This window comes from Calidris pugnax, unplaced genomic scaffold, assembly GCF_001431845.1.
Source record: "Calidris pugnax isolate Ruff unplaced genomic scaffold, ASM143184v1 scaffold13, whole genome shotgun sequence".
Lineage (NCBI taxonomy): Eukaryota > Metazoa > Chordata > Aves > Charadriiformes > Scolopacidae > Calidris > Calidris pugnax.
In genome coordinates this window covers 8,610,251-8,634,455 of record NW_015090810.1, presented here as the reverse complement: position 1 = coordinate 8,634,455, position 24,205 = coordinate 8,610,251, and the positions used below count along the sequence as shown (strand labels likewise).

Sequence of the window (24,205 nt, the reverse complement as noted above, 5' to 3'; positions counted from 1 at the left end):
GAAGTAGTCTGTTGAGAAGAATGTTGATGCACATATGTTTGCAGTAGATAAAATAAAACAGCTCTCCTTTATGAACTGTAGAGAGTGTTACTATCCAGGGCTAAGACTAAATCGTTGCATTTAAGCGAGAGACTTAGTGACTGACAAGATCAAATTCACTGGCAAGACACTTGGTTAATTTGCAACCAAAAGCAAGAATTTATTTCCTTGAAAAACAAAATACCTAATACCGTAGATGCTAAGAACCAGAAAGAGTTACCAGTTAAGGTTTGGATAGTAACTTTAATGCCGCTGCTCCTGCAGCCACCCCCTGCCTGAGCACACACTGAGAGTCCTCACTGTTCACTGCGTGTCCACGCTGTATCTCTGCACCAGTAGATATGTTTGTGACAACCTTTTTTTATTTCTTTTTTATTTTTATTTTTATTTTTATTTTTATTTTTATTTTTATTTTTTTTTCCAGTAGGTGACTGTAAAACCGTATTCGGGTCTCGAGGAGAGGATTTGGTTTCTAGGGGCTGCCTGGGGCTAGTGTCTAAAAACCTCCAGTCTCCAGCTCTGGAAGCCCAAGGCTTCCCAGCCCCTAGGGTGAAGGTGTACGGAGGGGGATTGCTTCGGCAAAGGGAACGAACGCTTGTCTGTGGAAAAGCTGTGTTGTCGTGGTTTCAGGAGTTTTATTCCAAGTGAGCCGTGGGAGGGGGAGGTAGGTTATTACCTCCGTCTGCCCCGGAATCGCATGGAGGAAAATGCAGCGCTAGGGCCTGTTTGCAGTGGGGATGCTTATGAAAACCAGCCAGCCGGTCTAATATTGATTCATCGGCTTCAGCGTATAAACAGATTTAAACGCTACCGTGGAGGATTTAGTAGTCAGGAATTATTTTTCCATTAGATTTGCCTTTCTGTAGGTATATCTGAAAAGAGAGTAAAGACACTTTCAGCATCAGGAACTGCCAATACGTAGTTGAACTAGACTGAGAACTTGGTACGGCTTTTGCCATCGTGTTTTTAAGGGGTTGGATTTAACCTGAGACCCCCACTAAACATGGGGGCTCTGCTGTTGAATAACCATGGTCCGGTGCCAAATCTTTCCTTAATATTCCTGGTAATTACTGCTGACTCATGCTGACATGTGAGTTCAATTAGCCCCAACTGGAATGTAAAGGATGTGGGAGTGTCTCTTTGTGCCCAGAGACAGCTAGGACAAAGCAGATTTTGGAGGAAAATTTAAGGAATTGCCAAGTTTGGGTAGGAAGTGTCAGCCAGGCCTTTTTTTTTTACAGTAATGTTTGAATAACCAATAAAGTTGAGTCCCGGGAAGGGGGTGAATTTGGATAACACGGGCTTGTCTTCACTATGGAATAACTGGAGCCCTAACTCAGTCATTGCTTCTAATTTGACTCATGTCCACACACACACACAAACTCGTTGCTGAAGAGTGGTGATGTTTTCAATTTGAGTTGGCTTACCCATGAGGAATAAGCTATAGCTCAGATAACCACAATTCATCAGCTGCTAACACAGTCTGCCCCAGCGGCACAAGTGCGATTTCGCTCGACCCTGGCTGCTCCCACTTGAAGGGGGTTACCTGGGGAGCGGGCAGCACCTGCCTCCTTCCCTGCCACGGGCACATCGTCCGTGTGGACCGGGAGGTAAGCAACGGCGTGTTTGCTAACGGGAACGTTCCCACACCATTGCTGCCTAACTGCCCTGCTTGTCACAGCTCACTGGTAGTGGTCGCCGTCACCGCACGGCCACGGCAAGCGGGACAGGAGGACTTTGCATGCAGTGCTCCCTGATGCTCAGAATGGGGCACGGCTGCAACAAGATGTTAAAAGTAAGAGATTGTCTTTGCCCCAGAAATATATTTCCTGTCAGCTACCAGCTGGTACGAGAAGGTCAGTTATATGTCAGAGGTATATGCTAATATATATATCTCTCTCTCTAAATAAATCCAGGCGTACTTGACTAGGAGGAGCAACAGCGGCTGCTTTGGGAGAAGCAGTTTCTTTATTGGCCCTTTATGCAAATTGCTACCAGGAAACACAGGCCAGAATTTCTACAAACATTTTGAGGTCAAAGCAAAGAAGGTGGACGCAAGAGCAAATATGCACTTGACGTGTACCAAGGGAATGCATTTTTAAGAGGAAGATGACCCTCATGCAGACTCGTGGGTCTGTGTGAAGACTGAAAATTTCGAGGTGTTTTGCAAAGAATTTGACCCAGAGTTAGGCACCAGCTCAGTATCCTGAGATGGAAATATGTCTCTGTTGGTCCAGAGTTCCCATAGAGCTGTTGGCATTCATTTGGGTTTTAGTTCAACCTAGCTTCGGAGTCATGATCTTTGAGGTTACTGTAGCTGTTGTGGCTGTGTTGTGCTGTCGTCAAAATAACAAATATGACATGGGTAACTGCAGATTTTGAATGGATGGACTTACTGACTGCACAGGTGAGGTGAACAAAATGACGCTGACATAACGCCAACTAAATGCACCCCAAATACTTATCAACCCCCAAGGTCCCCAGTAGCAACGTGCCATACAACCATTTCAGTGTAGACAGGGTAGGATCTGCTCACTCAAGTTCAATCTTCAGGCACACGGAGGTGCAGCTCCAGTCACAAGAAACCCAGTATATGTCTCTTACCTTTGTTTTGGAAACCTTATTCTGGATCTTACCCTTTCCAGCTGAGAGATGCCTTCTGGTATGCAGCAGCAGGGCCAGTGCAGGATGGTGGTGTAAAACTGTGCAAGACAGCAGTGCTTACCAGCCTGTGGCAGTGGGACACTTTTAATAGGAGTGTAGATGAACGAAGCATTTAGCATGTATGGCATCATATTTGTCAGTTGGTGAGATTGCTTTGGGCTGGACCATACTGTTTACGGTTCTGAATGAAGGCTGCATCTTCAGACAATTAATAAATAATTTCCATGATGCAGTCTATTAAGCTGGGGCTGCAAAACATGTTTGCAATAATGTATTTGACGTGTACTGTGATTGCAGTGGTGCCTGGTGCACCAGAGGTACTGCTCTGTATTCAACAGCAGTATCCATGCATGGCATTAAATATATTAAATATGTATTCCTTACTCTTAAACTTTATTTGTATTGATGCTAAATGGTGGTCATTTCAGTAGGTTGAGCTTGCTGAAAACATGTGCTAACATAAAATCAAATTTTGTCACTTGTTAGGAATGTAAAAATCCACCATTATTGGATTTCTCCCTCTTCTGTAATGCCGGAGCTGAGATAGAATGAAGTGGAATTTGTGGCAGTTTTGTGGGGTCATTGTCTTGCTTTCCTGGGAGCTGTTTCCTACATTTGGTAGTATGCTGGTCCCTGGAAGTCATTATGCTGAGTAGCCTCTCGCACTTTTTCCTTTGCTGACACTTCAAATATTGCGCTCTCACCTGGCAGTCAGGGCAGCATTGTTTGGAAAGCGGTCTCTTCTTGACCTCCTTGTCTTTCACAGGGATTTGCTCCTCCAAAATCCGTTTTTCTGTTGTCTGAGAGCTCCTAGTGCATTTGTCGGTTTGAGTCTTCCCCTCCTCGTCCTCGAATGAGGAATCCTTCCACAAACACTGTGTTTTCTTCTTGTTTCAGGCCATTTCTAGAGAAGCAAAATTTGCTGAGGTTGTTCTGTGGGTGAAGAATACAGGCACTAGAGATTTTGGAGGGCTATATTGAGAAGACTGTCATTCAGATTGGAACTCCACAGGGGTCTCTCAGAGCTGTTCCCTATTTCGTGAGTGGCTCGAATGACGGGTCAGAGCATGTGGGCATTCAGCCTGCAGATGTCACCAAGCTGAAACAGTTTCAGGCACCCTGGAAGACGAGAGGCAAATTCAGAGTGATTTTTGACAGTCACAAACTCCAGAAAAGCAAGTGGGGTGCGAGTCTGTAAGGTCTTGTGCAGAAGTTTATCTTTGTGCAGGAATAATCGTGTATTCAAATACAGCATGGGGAAAGGCTGGCTAGGCAACACGAGCTAAGGAGAAAAGGATGTGGAAATTTGGTGGATCACAAATTAACCATGAGTCAGCAGCATCGCACCGTTGTGAAAATGGTAAATGGAAAAATGAGGTGTAAAAATAGGAGTTTTTTTCTAAGATACAAGAATAATCTTTTCACCCTACTCAGCCCAGGTAGGTCCTTAGCTGGAGCATTGCAATCATGTGGCAGCAGAGTACTTGAGGAAAAATACAGACCAAATCAAGCATCCAGAGGAGAGCACCAGGAATGATCAGATAACTAGAAAACAACATGTACAAGAAAAGACTAAAATAATTGTTTGGTCTAGGCATGGGAAGCGTAAAGGGAAAAAAAATTAAAAATCTTTAGAAATATAGGGTTAGCGCCAAAATTAGTTAAACTGTTATTTTAAGTTCATGTCAGGGCAAGAAATTACGATCATACGTTACAGTAAGGAAAATCCAGATTAAGATGCATAGGAAAAATTTTGAGATTTTAGTAATAGTCAAATGCTGGAATAAAATCTCTGGGGTACTCATAGAAACTATACTTTTTCAGTATCAGCAGCTTTTGGGAGTGGTTTAACAGCTGTGTTATTACAGCTATGATGGCCTAAGCCTGTAAGAATGGAAAAGACTAGAAAGATGTGGCGCTTTTTTATTATATCAATTGATTTAACTAGAAAAAACAGACAAGGCTTTCATGCTCACAAGCCATTTCTCTGATCTGAAACCTCTGAATGGTTTTGGTACAGCTGCTTCTGTATGAAACAGGGAAGGATGTTCTGTATGATCTCTTGAGGGTTCTTACAGCCCCATTTGCAAAGATGTAATGATTAACAAAATCTTTCTGTCTTGGGATGGATGGGTGTTCAGGGGCTGGGGAGGGGAGGCATGCTATGAAAGCAGATAAAATAGCTTTCCTCTACCCTGCAATTGGGGACATTCCCTAAAATTTTCTCTCTATGAAAAAATCTGGTTTATTACTTTTCAGAAGTGGATGAGAATCTGTAAGTGTTAAACTAGCTGCTTTATTACTGACAGGTGGTTTTGTATGGTAACAAATGCTTTATGACAAATTATATCGTGGTAGGATGTATCCACAAAACGTTTGTCTTTTTGTCTTAGAGACTAAAAAAAATTCCGGGAGTTTTGAAGGCAAGAGGTCAAATTTCCCCTACCTTTTACCTTAATTGCAGCCGTTACTTGTTTATGAAAATGAAATTTAATTATTTTTAAAAAGTCTAAAAATACATGATGAAAAATTTACTGAGCACATAGAAATACTACTGCTGGGGATATTAATGAGAATAAATTTGTACATATTGATTGCTTTAGGGTAGTAACAGATATAAATAGTATTAAAAGACACAGTTATACTGCAGATAACTTGCAAATGTTTTTAAATGTATTTTTTCCTCTGGAGACATTTCTAAACCAGTAAAAGTATTTACAATAAAAAGTGCCAAAACCTGTCAAATACCATACAAAAAAGAGGTAGATATGTCCATAGATCTCAGAAGCAAAATGGGAATAGATATGCTATACTGATTATAAATTAGAAATTTGTGTTCCTTGAGAGGAAATCGTATACTTATACATCCGTAGTTAAAGACCTACAGTAAATTTGAATATGGATCCAAACCAAGGTGCTGGAGTAGTGCCTTGTCAGCATAGCAGACAAAACTGGGCAGCCTTTCAACCAGTATAACTTGTTTAGCTACTTTTATAATCTCAAAAATAATAGCTACATCAGTTTTTATTTTTATTTTTGTCTTCACATTCTGTATCTGAAAGAACAGGAACTTTTGAGTTTTCGTTCTGATTTTCATGTAATTCATTAAACTTGCAAGAACTGAGCAAAATCTTAACAACTTACGTGCCAGCCTGGCTCTTGGTGTACATTTTTAAACCGTGACCTGCTGCTTTCAAACACTGCAGTGTTTCTTACACCTATAGCAAAAATATTTTAAAAAACTGTATTGCAGCAATAACAATAATATCAATGTCAATTTAAGCATCAGGCTAACGTAACTCACTCACTTCCAAGAGAAAGTCTTTCAACTTTCATTCCCATTCCCATTTTCCATCTCAAGCTTTGAGAAAAACACCTTCTTTTTTCCATGAAAGTTTTTGGTTTTTTCCATAGATCTTTAGGTATCTAACCTCTGCTGAAGCTCTGTTATGGGGCACTTGGCATTTCATCCTTTACCTCTCCTTTTGTTCCACGGAATGACCAGGAAGGAGGAACACAAAAGAGGAAAGCCAGGAGAAGAATGGGATTGCATCTTCCCAAGAAGCTGATGTTATATCAAGGTTTATAAGTAATCTTGCTCCCTGCTCTCCTGCTCCCATACACGCACATTTCATAACTTTTATAGCAATAAAGATGTCCCCATTTTGTTGGCCTTAGATCGAACCATCATTTTCTTCTTTTCTTGGGGAAAACGCTGTGCTGTGTTCTCTGGTGTCACAGAAGCTCCTCTGAGGACAGGCTGTGACTCTGAGCCAGAGACAGCCACTTCCTTCTCTGTCCACACTGTCCCGCTGTCTACGGTGCTACAGATATATGCAAATATTATGAAAAATATACGAAATATATACATATATGAAATTATATATATATGCTAAGTGTATATGCTGTTATATATTTTTACTCCTATTTTGCACTGGAGTGCAACAAAAACCTTTTAAGAAGTGTTTTGTGGAAAAGAAGAGAGACATGAGAGTACAGCTGGATTTTAGCTGACTTGTAGAAGGGGTTCACCAGCTTATTGGCCACTGTGGAGGGTCTCCCTGATTTTCATAAGCAATCCTTTCCTGATAAAGATTCCGTTTAAATCAGCATCATTTTGGCTTTACAGTAGAAAACTCCTAAAAATTATTCTTAACGTTTCTCTCATCCTATTCTGTCTCTCTTCCTCTGTTCAGTCCTCTGATCTATCTGTAGCCTCCCTTTGTGTAACTTAGGGTTTCTCATCATACTGTTAACATTTCCACCAAAATTGCACCACAGTTCTAGTTTGGTCTGGTGGATGCACGATGATAGTCTTATCAAAGATCGTTCTTCTACTATTTCAAAGAGAACCCCAAACCCCAGACGATCAAAGTCTGATGAAATGACAAGCAAGGTATTAAAACATAGGTGGTTGGAAAACACCAGGAATGCTGGTGAATTTGTAAGAGGGTTTGGAGGACCAGCATAGCTTTATAGTTCATAGTTGCATTTGCAACCTGTGGCTAGTTCTGCGACTCAAAGTGACATGTCTAGTTCACACTGTCACAGTGGTGTATGGGTGCTGGACCATGGACCACCTTATGGTGGAACAGGGGAGTGGGGAGTGAGGGTAAAACAACCCCAAAAGCAGCCAATGCAGGGCCACGTGTGTTTGTTATGAAAAAAGTGACACAGCCCATTCAAAGTTATGCTGTTCTCCATTTATCTAAGGGCATTTATCCCTCACTTAAAATTGCTGACTAGTGTAGGCAAACTAATGAACTAGACAAACCCAGTGAACTATCTAGCTCTAGCAGGCTTATCATGACAGCGCAGAGCTAAATCTGGGCAGAACCCATCTGAAAAGTTATATATACGCTTAATAAATATGCTTGAGTTATTAGCTGATACTGAGCTCTGTGTTGCCAGCATAAAGCTGCTCCCAGAACCTGAACTATGCTAAAGTCTGAAGACAGCTAACTAAAGCCCTGCTACACATTCATGGCAGAAATATTTCATTGATCTATCTTACAGGTTTTGGTCAAATTTGTTACGGAAATGATGCTTATGCTTCCACAGCCTCTGTTTTTCAGTCTCCAGAAGTTACTTCTTTTCACCTGTTAGTCAGGTTCTGGCAAATATAACAGAGGGACAGAGATCTCATAGATATGATGTTCCTGAGAGTTTAAAGGTGGAGCATGCTATACTGATATCCCTACTGAGGGCAAGATAGATATGTAAGATTGAGTGTCTTGTTAATGATCAAATAACCCATCTGGTTCAGACAGTATTTTAAATGCCCCAGCTGTAGCAAAGCTTTTCATCACTGCTCACACCTTACTATGGAAAGGGTGATCCAGCTGCTGTGGCAACCCCATATTCTTCTCAGATGGTGTGTGGCAAAGACAATGGAGGACCAAAGTCAAGCTAGGTAGAAAGAGATGCCACTCAGCTAACTATAAAGGATTATAGCTCATAGAAACCCAATCTTATTTTTTGTGTGTGTGTTTTTATACATGCTATGATCTGTATCCTTCCTGAAGTGACACAATATACAAGTTAAAAGTTCCAAAACCAGCCTAATTTTTAAAACATCACTTAAAAAACCCTCCTGTATCTAAGCTTTTTAAAGCAGTTAGTTGTTTACATCCTCAAAGCTCAAAAAAAGTTTCCTTGAACTTAATTTCAGGCTTTCTTATATAAAAAAATAAAGAAAAGAGGGCTGATGAGATGATTTAGTCCCCAAATGAACTTTTTTGTGAGGGAAGAACAGTAATTGAAATTATTATTCTGCTAGAGATTCCCGAAGAGTGTAGCTGCTTAGCCGCCCTGTAGCAAAGGGCTGCCATGTCTCAAAGCCAAGCACTTACAAATTAGGGAATCCGGGAGTTAAAGGTGAAATGTGAATTCCTCACCTATGCGGACAGGCACTAAACTTAATCTCATACTAAAGATAGAAATTGTGTGTTTTGTTTTCCTCATCCTCATTCACCTTGTGATCCCAGCTCCGTACGATGCACTGTTCAAACCCCTTCCTGAACACAGCGTGATTGATTTTGCTACAAACTTTTTTGTGATAATTGTGACTATTATATCTAAGTACATCAAAACCGTTACCAAATTAACCTTTATTATATTGCTGAAATATGTGGACTTACTTGTAGAGACAAATCTGAAAGACGTATTCTCATTTACTCTGTGCCAAGCATTCAGGAGGTGGTTTTTCAGACGATGCAGCTTTTGGTGTGTGTTAATTCGGAGTGCAGCTCCTGGGGCCTTCAGCTGCGGCACTCAATGGTGGAGTCACCATCCCTGGCTGTGTTTAAGGGCCGTTTAGATGCAGTACTAAGGGACATGGTGTAGGGGATGACCTTGTAGAGTAGGGTAGATGGTTGGACTCGATGATCCCAAGGGTCTCTTCCAACCTAGACAATTCTATGATTCTATGATTCTATGATTCAATGCTCATCACTTTTAGAAACCAGACCAAGGCTCCCAGAAAGTGAGGGTCGATGCCTCTGATGTCACCGGCCATAGTTTCATGCCTCACATAATGCAGGCCTCATTGCTACAGCCCCTGCATGGCCCTGGATCCTCCCCTAAGCTCTCTGAGCAGGGCAGGGGTCTGGCTTCGTGTGCTCAGTGATGGCAAAGGAGCGCGCAGGGGACCTGGGTGGGAGAGGGCAGTAGGGACCTGCAGGCCACCTAATTTCTGGGAAAAAATCTCAAATTTTGGGTGGTTATGTTGAAGTCCTAATGTTCGGTTTTGGACCCCTCACTACAGGAGAGACATTGAGGTGCTGGAGCGTGTCCAGAGAAAGGCAATGAAACTGGTGAGGAGTCTGGAGAACAAGTCTCATGAGGAGCGGCTGAGGGAGCTGGGGTTGTTTGGCGGGGAGAAAAGGAGGCTGAGGGGAGACCTTATCACTCTCTACAACTACCTGGAAGGAGGGTGTAGCGAGGTGGGGGTCAGTCTCTTCTCCTAAGTAACAATGCCTCAAGTTGCATGAGGGGAGGGTTAGATTGGATGTAAGGAAAAATTTCTTAACTGAAAGGTTTATCAAGCATTGGAACAGGCTGCCCAGGGAAGTGGTGGAATCACCATCCCTGGGGGTATTTAAAAGACATGTAGATGAAGTGCTGAGGGGCGTGGTTTAGTGGTAACTGGGCAGTGCTAGGTTAACGGTTTGACTTGATGATCTTAAATATCTTTTCCAATCTAAATGATTCTATGATTCTATAATGCCAAAGCAGTGCACTCCAGTGGTCCCCTTCTGGAGTGTTACCAAGCACAGTGTCTATCTGCAGGTCTTAGGGATGCCGAGACTCAGGACCACAAGCACTCTGCTTCTGTCCCCTCCCTGCCTCGTCTCAACCTGCCTCCCAGTCCTTCCCACCGCCAGCTCCTCATTCCCGTGCCTTGTATTTGGAGTCCCTTGTTTCTGGGCTGCAGCGGCTGGAGGAGGGAGAGCACACCAGGACGGGGAGGAACAGAGAGAGGGAAAGTCTGGCTCTGCCTTTGCCGCTCTGAGGGGAGGCATGTAAAGCACATGGGGATGCATATGTATAGTGCAGATGCCTGTGGGAGGAATGAAGGGGATGACGTGTGCTCAGCTCAGGCAGAAACTATAGATAACTGTCAGACTACAACAAGTCTCCCGAGCACACGCAAACTGGATTTTTTTTTCCAGAACGTCAAAACATAGCCAAATTTGTACATATTTTCTTGAGAAGAAATTAAAAAGAGGTTTTATATGTGCCATGTCAGACAACCTTAGCTATGCAGTATGTGATCCCTGGTATTTGCAGAACTACCCTCTGTAAGTCAAGCGTCATATAGCTTTTTTAATAGTCATTTGGCACTTGTAACAGCTCTTCAGGTTTGTCAATTAACTTTTTTCCTTTTTCACTGGAGAGAAGATAGACACAGAAAAGTAAATTTTAAGGTCAGAAAGAGCCACTGTGATCTTGTTACGACCTCATGTATAACATGGGGCATCAGACGTCCTTAAACAAATTCTTCACCACACAGGTCTAATAGTTTTCTTAAGGAAAAAAATCTTGATTAAAAAAATGCTCAGTGATGGAGAGTCCTCTACAGACCCAGGCAAATAGTTATCCTCATTAATTGTCATTTGAATTTAATTAGCCTCAAATTCTGCAAATTGGATCTTGTTAGAATTAGCTTGATCTCTGTCACGAAATGTTTGTTTCTTACATAATGTAGTTACTTATTGCAAGGAAGTTCTCCATTGCTGTTCTTCTTGATAACCCAAACAGTTTGAGCTCCTGGACTCTGACTGCGGAGCTCATTTTCTCAGCTTTTCATCATTTTTGTGACTTTTTGCTCCAGGTTCTCTTGAAGTGGGGCTTCTTCAGCTCATCACAGTATTGCGCTCTATTTGTAAAGATAATATATCTAAAGCCATTATAATATTTTCTGCTAAAACATGACTGTTCATCAGAAGCAAAGCATTTTCCAGAAATGTGCTAATCACAATTAATTTAGTGGCAGCAGGCAGGTAAATTTCCATTCTCTTGTTTAACCGTCACAAGTGGAAGTCTTTTTCCAGAGTCGCTGCCTCCCAGGGCAGAAGCGAAAAGCCAAGCAGTGCTCCAGCACCATCCCCTTCTTGCTTTGCTGGTGAAGTTGCTGGTGAAGCTCCGCTGCGGTTCTGTGGTGGGGCAGGGATGAGAACACAACTTCCCTGTTCCCAGGCTGCCTCTTCGAAACCTGCGCCCCTTCGAAGCTGTGGTCTGCACAGCCCTTTTCTGTAGTTCAGGCATTGAATGCATGGTATGCGATCACATTCGGTCAGGAAATGATTCATAAAATTTAATGAAAGGAGAGATCATTGGATAATGTAATTTGACCTCCTATAGCTACCAAAGCTACCAAGTTTTTTTTTTTTCTGAGTATGCCTGCATTCAGCCCAACTGCTTGCATTTAATTTAAACATAACTTCTGTTAGGGTAAAGTGCACATTGCAGAAAGACACCTAACATTGACTTCAAGAAAGCAGGAGATGGAGGATCCATTAAATCCAAGTTTGTAGCTTGCTCCAGTGTTTAAATACTCACAATGAGTATTTACTCACAATACTCACAAATAAGATTAATGCCTTATTTCTTATTTGGATGTATCTGGCTTCAGCTTCACTTTCTCAGTGCTTGCGATGTTTCAGATCAAAATAATTCAGTACCAGTACCTTCTCCGTGATACTACTTCACTTTACTCAAGTTGCCTAATTATTTTTTCTATGCAAGGCAGTTTCTTCAGCCTGCAAGTACTGTTTTTAGCTTTTTTTCCTCGCCTTTTCCAATTTCTAACAGTTTTGAAAAGCACTTACGTGGGAACTGTACACGCTGTTCCAGCATCAGTCTCATTATATCTGTAAACAGAAGTAAAATCACTTCACTTAGGTCAGCAACTGCATTAGCTGCCTTTGCAGCAGCTCCTCCCTGGGAGCTGAGAGTATGGATTGTATTCAATTTTCACTTTGATCCCTAATCCCTTTCACGAATCACTGGCATTTCAGGGTGCCGTCCCCATTCTCTATTCTGATACGTGAGCGTTTGCATTTGGCAGTATTAAGATTCATAACGGATAAAGAGAAACAACCTACTGGACACTCCAGATTGCTCTATTTCACTATGTCTTCTGCATTATTTACCACTCTTCTAAATTTGTATAACTTTGCAAACGTTACCACCAATGGTTTTGTATTGAACCTTGAAAAATGTAAAATCTATTAAAAACTTTCTATCTAGCAGTGATTTCTCTACGATTTTTTTTTTTATCTTGAACAATTCTTTACTTATGACAACTATGCACTGTAATACTTCATTGTGGCTTTTAAAAATCAGAATGTTGTGCTAAGTTAAATGATTTACTAATACAAGTGAATTTCTTTATCACCTAGAGGTGATAACTTCTCCATGCAGAAGTTTCACTCCGAAATGCATGATATTCCATGGAATTCTGCTAAGTGATGTCATTTTTCTTTCTTATCAACTTTTCTGGCATTTTGCTTGAGATGGATATCAGTCTCATCATCCGGTGGTTAGCTGGATCATTATGTTTCCCTTTTCTGACGATTGTCATATAGCAGCTGTCTTTCAGTCCTTCGGATTTCCCCAGTGTTCAGAGATTCATTATAACTTAATGTCAGCAGTGATTAAAAGCATCTGACATAAGAAAGTGAATGATCATGGTTCATAGCTGCCCTTTCCCAGAAATTCTGTTCTTTTCAGTCCTAGCTCCCCTCCTCCTGCAGCTCCTCAAGTTTGTAAGTCCCTTCTTCTGCTGCTGGAGGGGTGGAAGGTTGATGCTTTGGGATTGTCTTCATCCCCCTCTCAAACAGGAAGAGAGCATGTGAGGACTCTCAAGTGTTACAGAGAAAAAGAGAAAAGAAAGAGAACAATTGTTGCGAGCAACTGAGAACTATCCTCCCAACATTCACACATGAGGCTGGTGGGCTGGTAGGCCCCCAGCCTCCTGCAGCAGTGGAGACGGGCTCTTCTGTCCCAGCAGTGGAGAGCAGAGCTCACAGATGATCAGAAGAGGGCATGGTCCAGGCAGGACCATGAATATGTGCTCTTCTCCAGATTTTGAAGGCAGTATTTTCTTGGTCTATGGTTCTGTGCAGCTCATGTGCTTCAAGTGCTGTTTTCAGCCATATTTTTAGAACCACTAGCCATGAGCCTTCTGACTTGTTTTTTATTCTTGTACATTCATTCTCAAATTAATTTTATCTGCATGCCACTATTGACATTGATGGTAGTAGCAGAAGCACCTCTCGGCTGTACACATATCTAGGACTTTGGTGTTCAGTAGCTGAGGCAGTGCTTCATACCATGTTGCTGTGGTAACCTCTTGTCCTAATTCTGTAGAAAGTTCCTGCAGAAAGCCTGAAGAGTGCATGGTGTATTATTTGATGCAAGTGCATGATTCTCCTTCTTTTCAGAGACTAGAAATAAATCTGTTGAACACTCTTACCTTTTATGCAGTTCTAACATACAGCCATCTCCATCTAATAAGCACTCTACACAATTTTTAGACTTCTTTTGTTCACAATATTCTTCTAAATAGCACACTATCTTTTCTCTTTAGCACTGCAACTTGTGAATTTTCCTTTGGGCCTTTATCTTTCTTAACCAGAATTTTACACTTCATAAGTTCTAGCTCATATTGTTTGCTGTTTATTTCCTGGTTTTCAGTTGTTTGAATACTGGTCTTTTAATTTATTTCTATTTGCTGTCACATATTAATCAACTGAACCAGAATGGTTTTAAAACAAAGTGGTCCTTTTGGGAAATAGAATGAACTCTTAACTTTCAGTTTTCAGTTGAATTATGCTGTCCAAGTCTTTCTCCTTGTAATTTTGCTCATGAAGGCAAGAGAAGGGAAGTCTAGCATGTGACACTGTTTTGAAACACGAACTATGAGTCATAGATTCATAATATGGATGGGAAAGACTCAGAACACAAAAGTATTACAATATAAAGAAAATACCTTTTAATGTAAGGTCTCACAAGAAACCGCAGCAATTCTTTTGGCTTCTTCACACCATTTTGGCTTCCCACTGGAGCAGAAAACACAACAGGGTAGATGAAATCTTAAAAATTGGCAGATTGTTGCAAAAAATGAGCTTGAGACTAGCCTAACCTAACAAGGTCTTTGAAGGTGGCAAGAAGGCTTTACTTAAGCAAAGGCTGTGGGATAACAAACTTTCTTAACCAGTATTTATTGCACTGTAGACTGTCTCTCATAGACTTTGGCCAGGTGGTTCAGCATCTGATGTCTCATGAAATTCTCCCAGTAATAGTGAAAAAATGATATTGTTTATTTCTGGGTGAACTCTATACCTGAAACTGCTCCAATTGGAGACTGGTGTTTCTGCCATCAACTATTATTGAGAAAAGGCAACTACTGACCTGTTTTTCTGATCTCTGTACTATGCATCATTTTACAATGAATTCTCAAGGAAAGAACCATTAATGTCTGTGGTTAGTTGTGTAATAGAATAAAAATGGAATGTAGATTTACATGACTTTGAAAAAATAACCTGGTAGCTTTCTGTTGATACAATAACTGATTTTCCAGATCAGGGAAATACAGTCCACGTAATCTATCTGCATTTAGCAAAAAATACTGTGCTGCTGAGGAGTAGTAAAGAACTGAAAGGGTTGGGGGAAGGAACTGGGTCAACAGCATATGCCAAAAGGAAAATGACTGATCAGAAGGGAAACAACAAGTAGAGTTATTCAACTCTCAGTTTGGAGACAATCATATCTTTACTAAGAAATTTCATGCAAAACCAGGAGTGTAGCAATAAACTTAGTTGTTTGCACTATCAATACTGAAGAGCATACAATTCTCACATAACAAAGATGAACTGGAAATTAATTGTATGAATGGGATGGATGAAATACTTTTAGAATTCACTTAATATACTGTGCATGACTATGTGTTAAACAAATTGGTCGAAATGAGATAGAAGAGGCTCCTAAGATGATGGGAAGAATGCAGAGCTTGTAACATGAGAGATGAGTAAATGAGTTTTGGTTGTCCTAGAATAGAAAAATGAAGTCTGACTGAAGATATGACTGGTATTTAAAAATACACCAATGAGTAAACACAATGGAGGAGGAAGAGCTATTTAAACCAAAAGACAATGTTGGCAGAAGAACAAATGGGCATAAAATGACCATGAACAAATTTAAGTTGGAAAGCAAAAGGTTTCTAGTTATCAGAAAGCTGTCTTTCAATGAAAAGCAAAGTTCTTCTGAATGGTTTTTAAATGAAGTTCAGCAAGTTTATGATTTGCATTATATGATATAGGTGTCTTCAAAAGCATAGGATTTGATTCAGTGACATAGGAGGTCCGCTTAATTTTACATCTTACATAAAGCACCACATACTCTTGAGATATAGTAACCTCTCAGGCAGCATGCACCTACAGTTGAACAGCAACTCTAAAATACTCTTTCAGACAGAAAATCAAGAGACTTTGTTATTCAGCTAATCACCAGAAGATTTAAACAAACTGAATGAAAAGAATTTTTTTTCAGAGCTTGCAATGTATGCCCTTAAGGCTCAAAAGGAGCAATAGGGTTAAGTTTTGTCTGAAAATCATCACCTTCATCACTGCATTGGATCCTAGTGCTAACCACAATACTGTGTGTCACTTCTTGAGCTGCCAACAGATAAACTTCCAGTCTTTAAAAATGAGGATGTGAAGACCAGGAAAAATGCTGATTTGAATAATTGCATCCTACTTATCACAGTGTCAGTAATGGAAGACAATATTTCTGTATATTTAAAAAGCTGTGAAATCTTCCAGCAGAAGATGATGGGTAGTATTATTCATTCTTATTCGTTTAGCTGAATTTAAAAATGAGCCTAGAAAGAAAAAAAATTAATTTTGGATATTGAGTAAACAGGATGTATTTTGTACCCATTTGTATACCATGTATAGTATGCTTAATTTGAAAAAATGAAAATTGAATATAAACATCAATATTCTAATAATATTAAGGTAGGAAATTGGAATAAGCTTAAGCTTCTATCTTAACTAATGCCACTGTGCTTTTTAGTGCTGTTGAATGCCACACTCAAGGAACAAACATTTTCCTCAGTTGAACTTTCTTGGTGCTGTCATTTTGTACAGTGGTATGAAACGTAGAAACCTCTGAACTAAGAAATCTATTCCTTTTGTTTTTCAGCATCAAAACAATGATTCCTCCAGGGGAATGCCTATATGCTGGGAGGAAAAGGAGGAAACCCATTCAGAAACAGTTAAGTATCATATTCATCAGGAGGCATCTCCCTCTGAACATACGTGCTAGTGATGAGGTAGAAGAAGGAGTCCCTTCCTCCTATGGTCCACTGACACAGGAGAGATATAATCTCTTTCTCTGCAGTGAGAAACCCCTGGTTGGGAGGCTTCATGGTTAAGACTGGCTCCAGAAAGGATGCTGAGCATGGGTCAAACCATCCCTACCCATCACTTGGTGTCCCAGGAGAAGGCCAGTGGTGGCTGTGGTGTGTACCGAAGTGCAGTACAGAGTACATTGCTGTGAGGAGTGGGGAGGGACAGTGTTTTTTCATAGGCAGAAGATACCAGTGGATCAAATGTCAGCTGGGCAATGGGCTGGAGGGGTGACTGCCACCTCCACCCTTCTGTGTTCCCTGCTGCCTGTTGAAGGAGCATTTTAAGAAGCTGTGTGTTGAGTGGCACCAGTGCTTTGCGCTGCCCCCCTTCCCCCTTCCTTGGCTTAGCCTTGCTTGGGGCATCGCTAAGTCCAGCATGTGTGAGCCTGGAAAGTGGGTCAGTTCAGCCAACTGAAAAAGCAGGCTGGTGACTCACTTTTTGCATAAAGAACACATCATTTTCGAACCACTATTTACTATAGGATCACTTTCATTAGAAGAAAAATGGGAGAGAGGAATTGTATGTGTGAAGACAAAGCAGAAAAAGAAAAAAGGCAATGGGAAGTTGTTACTACAAGATGCTTGAAAAAGGAGGGAAGAAAGGTTGCTATCACTCAAATGTAAAATGATTTCCAGATGTCATAAACCACTCTGTGAAATGAAGCTTTTTAATATAATAATCCAATATCTTCTGTGTTACACTTGATTATATGGTTATGAAACACATTTTTACTGTGTTAAAATTATGAACTAGCACTGGTGGCCTTCACAGACAATTTAAGGATGAGAAGGTAACAAAAATAGATTTCCCTATTTTCATTTGTTCAAACATTCTAAAAATAACCCACTTGGCTTAAAATTGTATCTAACAGTCTAAACTCAAAGGGAAGTTTCTCTGAATGTTTGAGCGAAATATGTTGATTTTGTTTAGATTTTGGAGAATATTCACATATGAACCACTTGTTCCTACTCAAAATATATTCTTTTTCCGTACTGTAAAAATATATTAGGTGACAATTTCAATAGGCAAAGATAATGACATAAGAAAATGATTCTTCTTGCAAAACCTGAGTGTTAAATCCAAAATGTATGTAACATTTCTGCACTGCTCTTCAAGTATGGATGTGGATATTTAACTTTATAACTACATGAGGTATGGAACCACTCCAGTACATGAAATTACCGCTGTGCAGAACAGTTTATGGATCATAACTTTGTGAGAAAGGAGGGAGAGTTGCAGTTGCTTTGAGAAACATTGAGCTTCGTGTTTGGAGACTATAGAGCTAGCTAGAAGAACTTCTCTCATAGACAACTTCTAGATAAATGCGATGGTTAAGAAAGCTACCTGCTGACAAAGGATGGAAATGTCCTCATTAGCCTTTCTTGAAATTCTGGTTTCAACAAAATCAGAAGCAAATTCTCACTTACTTTGATGGAACCAAGTTTTTACCTTGGGAGCCATTGCAAGTAATGCTCCTTGAGAAGAACTTTGCTATGGGACTGTAGTACAGGTACCTGAGCATGAGCGTGACCAGCCAGGACAGAGACAATTTTGATTAAGAAACTTGGTTTTGGTTCAAACAAAGGGAATTGTTTGGATTATTAGAATCCTGAGTTCCCATACTGGAGATAGCCCTCTGTTTTATGTGGTTATCACTTGCTGAGGATGATTTCTCAGTTGCTAGCAACACTGGTCTCTTCCTCAAACCTTATCTGTTTGTGGGCTTGGTCTTTGGTGAGCCTCTCCCGTACTCATTCCCTCACTTGGGGATTTCCTAACTCTTATCTAAAGAGGCTCTGAATGCCCAAGACCAACTGGCTGACAGAGCCAGCTCTGTCTGCCAATTTCATGGTCTATGTCCTTCAGTCCTACAGATCTTACTGACATTTCAAGACTCCGAGGTATCCTTGCTGTTATGCTGCCTCAAATAATTTATCTTGAATTTAGAAGGGTCGACAAAGCCTATTAATGGAACAGTATATTTAACCATGATTTTGATCCATGTTGTACTGTATTTGTTATAGGTTTTTTTCGCTTGTTTGATAGCACAGCATATTTTCATTCACATCCTTGTTCTACTTTTTCCCCTGTCATTCTGGTAATGAATCTGGTAGATGCTGTCACCTGCTCTGGGAGGGGTATTTGTTCTGTTGAAAAACATAATTTTTCACAGGAAAAAAGATTGATAAGATATTTTTGGCCAGTCCTAGTGATGATTCCTCTCTTTTTAACATTAACAGCCTCTAGAATTTAACTTTGTCTTGACAAAGGTATTAGTGAGCTTAGGTGCCAGTCTGAGGAGGATACTTGGATTTCTGTAGGGATTCATGGATTAGTGCTTTCAAAGGTCATGAATTAAAGGACAGAGGTGCAGCTTTCCCTTCTGCAGAACAACTGGAACGTTCATGTCTACCCATACTTAGTGCATCCCAGGAGGCCAACTCTACCTCTCCATCAGCTTTTTGTGATCAGACTGTCAAGCCAGGTGATGATCCTGCAGCTGGCTCTTAATCCAGTCTATCACAGAATGATATTGCTCATGAACATGATCATTGTTCATGATTTTTTCAGGCACAGAAATTCTATTCTGAGGTGGCTTTATAGAGTAATGATGAAAATGTATGAAGAAGCTCCACAGGAGAATGTGGAAGAATGTGTGGAAAACTTGTTTTACCAGGAGGAGCTAATATGTTTCTGTCATCTTCTCTACACTCAACTAGGAGACACTATCTTCATTAGGTTGCCATTATTCAGGCAATACATTGGGTTCAAATTCTACTTTTGTACATGCAAATAAATAAAATCCCTAGCTGTTCTCCTTTTGCCCCAGAAAGCTTCCAAACAAGCCTAATTAAATGTGGTCTGCACTAAAGAATTTTGGCTTTTACGGACTCCGTTCAAACACCTGGAGCTTAGACTGATTGAAAATTTTCCATCAGATATGCTTTTCAGCCAGAGAACTGGAGTTTTGACTAAAGGAAATATTTTCTACCAAGTGTTTGCTTCCTGTGGAAATCTAACATTTTACTGGTAATTCAAGCATCTGAAAACTAAAGAGATCTTGTTTTTAACCTCAAGCTAAAATCACTGTGCCGAAATTAATATTTATACTAGAAGTGCTAAGGCAATACTTCAGGACAGTTACCATTTGGGAGCTTCAGCCACTTCTTTGTCTCAAACCCTGGCATCTTATAAAACTCTCTCCCTCCACAAAACGTTTCTTGTAATGTTTTACAGCTTCAAACTGCCCACTGCAGCCAGAGCTGTACCAGTGCCAGGGTAAACAGAGACCTCAGGAGGTGCAGCTCTCTCCTGCTTCTTAGTTCTCACTTTAAAGCCCTCTGTGGCATAGCCCTTCCTCTTACTTGTTATCACACTATCCTACCTCTCATCTGCTTTGCCAGTCTGATGTCTTCTTGACCATTAGTTCTGCTTCCTCCTTTCGTTGCTATGAAGACCCAGAAGAGTTAGAAGGTGGAAAAGAGCCCTCTTTCCCTCAAACAGCTTTCTCTCTTTCAGTCCTTTTCGCTCATAGGAGATGGTGAACATCTGCAGATGCACAGCTGGCACTGGAGCTCTGCTCTGCCAGGATGCTTGTGCAATGCCCAAGGACAGCTGAATGGCTGCGGGTGCTGGGCAGTACCTTCATGGTAGTCATCTTGCTGTTACTTTGTACTTAGCCTATCTGTTGCATCTCATGGTCTCTCTCTTTCCTTTCCCTTCTTACTGAAACCTTGCCATCATAGTAAATGATTAGATTTTTCTCAGTTTAGGTCATCTGCTGGTTTAACACTTCAGCATACTTTAAAAACTTGATTCAGAGAGAACTTTTCGTTAAGAGGGTAGGGCTCCCTCAGAGGGTAGTGAACAGCAGACAGAGCTGTAGCTGCAGGAAATTCCTCTGCAAGCTCACCAAACTGGTTTACTCTAGTGGCCGTTTGTGTCACACTGAATCGTTGAAGCACAAAAGGCTCAATGCCTTATGTACCACCAAAACAGAAAACGTTCTCTGCACCAGCTCCCACAAGCAGGTGGGTCTTGTATGAGTACAAGTGCTTGTTACTGCAGAGCAGGATTTGGAAGGTTTAACAATGCAAATAAGGAAATGCCAGCTTTATTGTTTTAATTACACGTGCTACTTTATGGTAGCCGTGTTGCACGAAAAGCAGAGGACAGGGGTATCATAGAGTGAGTGCTAATGGCTTTGCTTCGACCTGGTTTACACAGTTTGAGAATCCCTGTTTTAAAGCAAACATAACAGGCACCTTCTACTTGCAGCTCAAAATAAGGGCTAGAATTTCCATTTGCCTCAAAACAGCTCATTGAAGAATTTCCCTGCCTGCCCTTTTCTGTTTATGGATCGCTAAGCTAGCCTTTCCATGGAATTTGCATTGTTTTAAATTGCATCCACTTGGCACCTAATTCCCATTTACATCAAACCCCTGTTTGTTTGGATTCACTCCCTTACTGAATCATTTCCTTGAGTTTTCAGGAAGACTCTGTCCTCAGCTTTCTCCTGTAGTGTTTTTACGCCGCTCCTTACAATCTCCAGAAAACTGGTCCTTACGCTCAGTACAAATGCAGTTCACATAATTGCCTCAAACCATAACTCCCTGGCCCAGAACAGTCACTATTTGTGTGTGGTAAATAGGTTTGAACAATTTATGTTTCTATTCCATGTTATTCTTGACAATTTTTATCCCTTGAACTCATCAGTCTAATTTTCCTTATTGGAATTAATTTTTTTTCTGTCCTTAATTGCTTCCTTGCTTTAGCTGGTTTGTCAGATGTAAAAAGCAATTATTAAAGCTTATGTTCCTTAGCCTCTACTCAACCATAGGCTATATTCCCACAAAATTACTGCTCTCCACAAGTCAGACATCCTTTTGGTGTCATAGTGAGGATCACTGAACTTCGGGGTTTACTCCGAAAAGATTAGTGCCCAATATGTATTCAAAATTAAAATTATGATTGAAAAATATAGTAAATGTGTGGAGTGTAGAAAAGCAGTAGTAAAGTGCTACAAATAAATAGTTTTACTCTGATTCTCCACTGAAGCACAAGCTAAGCTACATAAGGCTATGATCTTTGCCTTTAGTGAGATGAAAGTGGAAGCTGTTAGCACACCCATATTTTCCTTGTCTACCATTTCTCATTCTTGAGTATTTTTCCATCTTTCTCTCCTTGGTTTTTCTCTCAATGTCTCTTATTCTGGAGAAGGTGCCTCAGTAGGAATGTGGCAATGTGCTACATTAAGAACTTGAACATGGACATTACGTCTATTTTAAAAAAGGGTAGAAAGGAGGACTCTGGGAACTACCGACCTGTCTGCCTCACCTCTGTGCCTGGCAAGATCATGGAACAGTTCCTGCTAGAACCTATGGAGGACAAGGAAGTGACTTGAGACAGCCACCATGGCTTCACCAAGGGCAAGTCCTGCCTGACCAGCCTAGTGCCTTCTGTGATGGAGTGACTACATCAGCGCTCAAAGGAAGAGCTATGGACTTCTGTAAGGCTTTTGACAGAGTCCCCTACAACATCCTTCTCTCAAAATTGAAGAGATATGGATTTGATGGGTGGACTGCTTGGTGGTTGAGGAACTGGTTGGATGGTTGCATCCAGATGGTAGTGGTCAATGGCTCAATGTCCAAATGGAGATTAGTGACACGTGGGGTCCTTACAGGAACCAGTCCTGCTTAATGCAGACGACACCAAGCTGAGTGGCGCAGTTGACATGCCTGAGGGACAGGATGCCCTTCAGAGGGATCTGTACAAGCTCGAGAAGTAGGCTCATGTGAACCTCATGAGGTTCAACAAGGCCAAGTGTAGGGTCCTGTACTTGGGGTGGGGGCAACCCCCAGTATCAATACAGGTTGGGGGATTGACAGCAGCCCTGCAGAGGACTTGGGTACTGGTGGATGAGAACCTGGACATGAGTCGACAATGTCCGCTCACAGCCCAGAAAGATTTAGAATAGATATAAAGAAGAAATTTTTTACTCTGAGGATGGTGAAACACTGGAACAGGTTGCCCAGAGAAGTGGTATATACACTATTCCTGGAAACATTCAAGACCAGGCTGGATGGGGCTTAGATCAACTTGATCTAGTTGAAGATGTCTCTGTTCAATGCAGAGGGGGTTGCACTAGATGACCTTTAAAGGTCCCTTCCAACCCAAACTACTTGATGATTATGAGAGCAAATGGAGGACCAGCAGACACAGAACTAAGTCCCCTGGGAGACACTAGCTCAGCTACAGCACTGGGCTGCTGCCCTCCCTCTAGTATCATAGATCTGTGTAGCTTATGGCTCCAGTGGCCTGTTGTTCATTCCTGGGTAACACATTTTTTGACTACTGCTGGATGTGATGGCTGTCTGCTGGAGATAACCACCTTTTGAAACTTACCACTCAGGTCTTGTTGCTTAATTGACAAGTCTGTGCTTCAGCACTGGCCACCACTTGCTGTTATGCTGGAAATCAAGTTCCCATGACTGTCTGCAAGTGCACCAGCTTTTCCTTTTCTCCCTCTTGAGAACAGCATCTTACACATTCTATAAGAAACTAAGACATCCCAAAAGTGAGCTTCCTTATTTGTGATGTATTTCGTCTTAATGTGTTATCACAATAGCTTTTCTGAGGTATGGGGTCCTGTCCACTGCATGAGAAGGACACAAAGGGGGAAGGACTAGGAGTGCTTGGCTTAGAAATGCGAGTAAAATTGGACTTTTAAGTTTTGAGAGGAATATCAATGTTCTTAAAAGAGAAATTGAATTCTTATCATTGTTATTACTGATGTTGGAAGGCAAATGTGAGAATGTTCACAGAGTTTTTGAGCTTGAGGAAAGAATGTCTTCTCACCTTGCTTCCCATACTTTTAAAAATCATTTCTATAGAGAGGCTCTTTTCTTAATTATCTCCTGACCCACAGGTTAACTTTGAGTCATTAAATGGAGAAAAATAAGCCGCTTTGAATGAATACAGTGGGTATTGAATGGGTTCATGCATTAGTCACGGTAATTTTCCTCTGCTGTTCCGACCCTCATTTGTACAACATAGATGAGAAATTGTTTTTCCTGGTATTCATTAGAACATGAAGATAGCACCCATTCCCCTAAGGTGAGAAGGTCCTGAGTAAGAGATATCAGTTCTTTGTTTTTTACTGGGCAGATGTGAAAAGAGAGGCCAATGTCCATGTCTTTGCACTACGGCAAATATAGTATGATAAATCTCTTTTTGGCAGGGGACAGAAGCTTTAAAAATTTTCCTAGGAGCTAGGTTAAATATGCCTGTTATTAACTAATTGCAGACATCATCTCAGTCTCCAGTTGTACTATGTGGAGTTAAAACAGGTAATCGAAAATGTGTTCTCCACCACAGAAGGCCTGCAGTTGGGAATGAAAAATCAAATCCTTCGAAGAGACACAGGGACCGTCTGAACGCAGAACTGGACCATCTGGCCAGCCTCCTGCCTTTCCCACCTGACATCATATCGAAGCTGGACAAACTTTCCGTCTTGCGCCTCAGTGTCAGCTATCTCCGAGTCAAAAGTTTCTTTCAAGGTAGGTCTCTTTAAGATATCAGTA

At 41.0% G+C, this 24,205-nt stretch overlaps 1 protein-coding gene across 1 annotated transcript in view; it reads left to right on the top strand.

Annotated features, from left to right (window-relative positions):
* AHRR (aryl-hydrocarbon receptor repressor) overlaps positions 1-24,205 on the top strand; it is an 87,495-nt gene that overhangs the window by 1,090 nt on the left and 62,200 nt on the right. Inside the window, exons 2-3 of the mRNA XM_014938426.1 lie at positions 16,414-16,485; positions 24,000-24,181. Of these exons, the coding sequence (XP_014793912.1) occupies positions 16,424-16,485; positions 24,000-24,181 (244 nt within the window). The 5' untranslated portion in view covers positions 16,414-16,423. The remainder of the gene's footprint in view (positions 1-16,413; positions 16,486-23,999; positions 24,182-24,205) is intronic.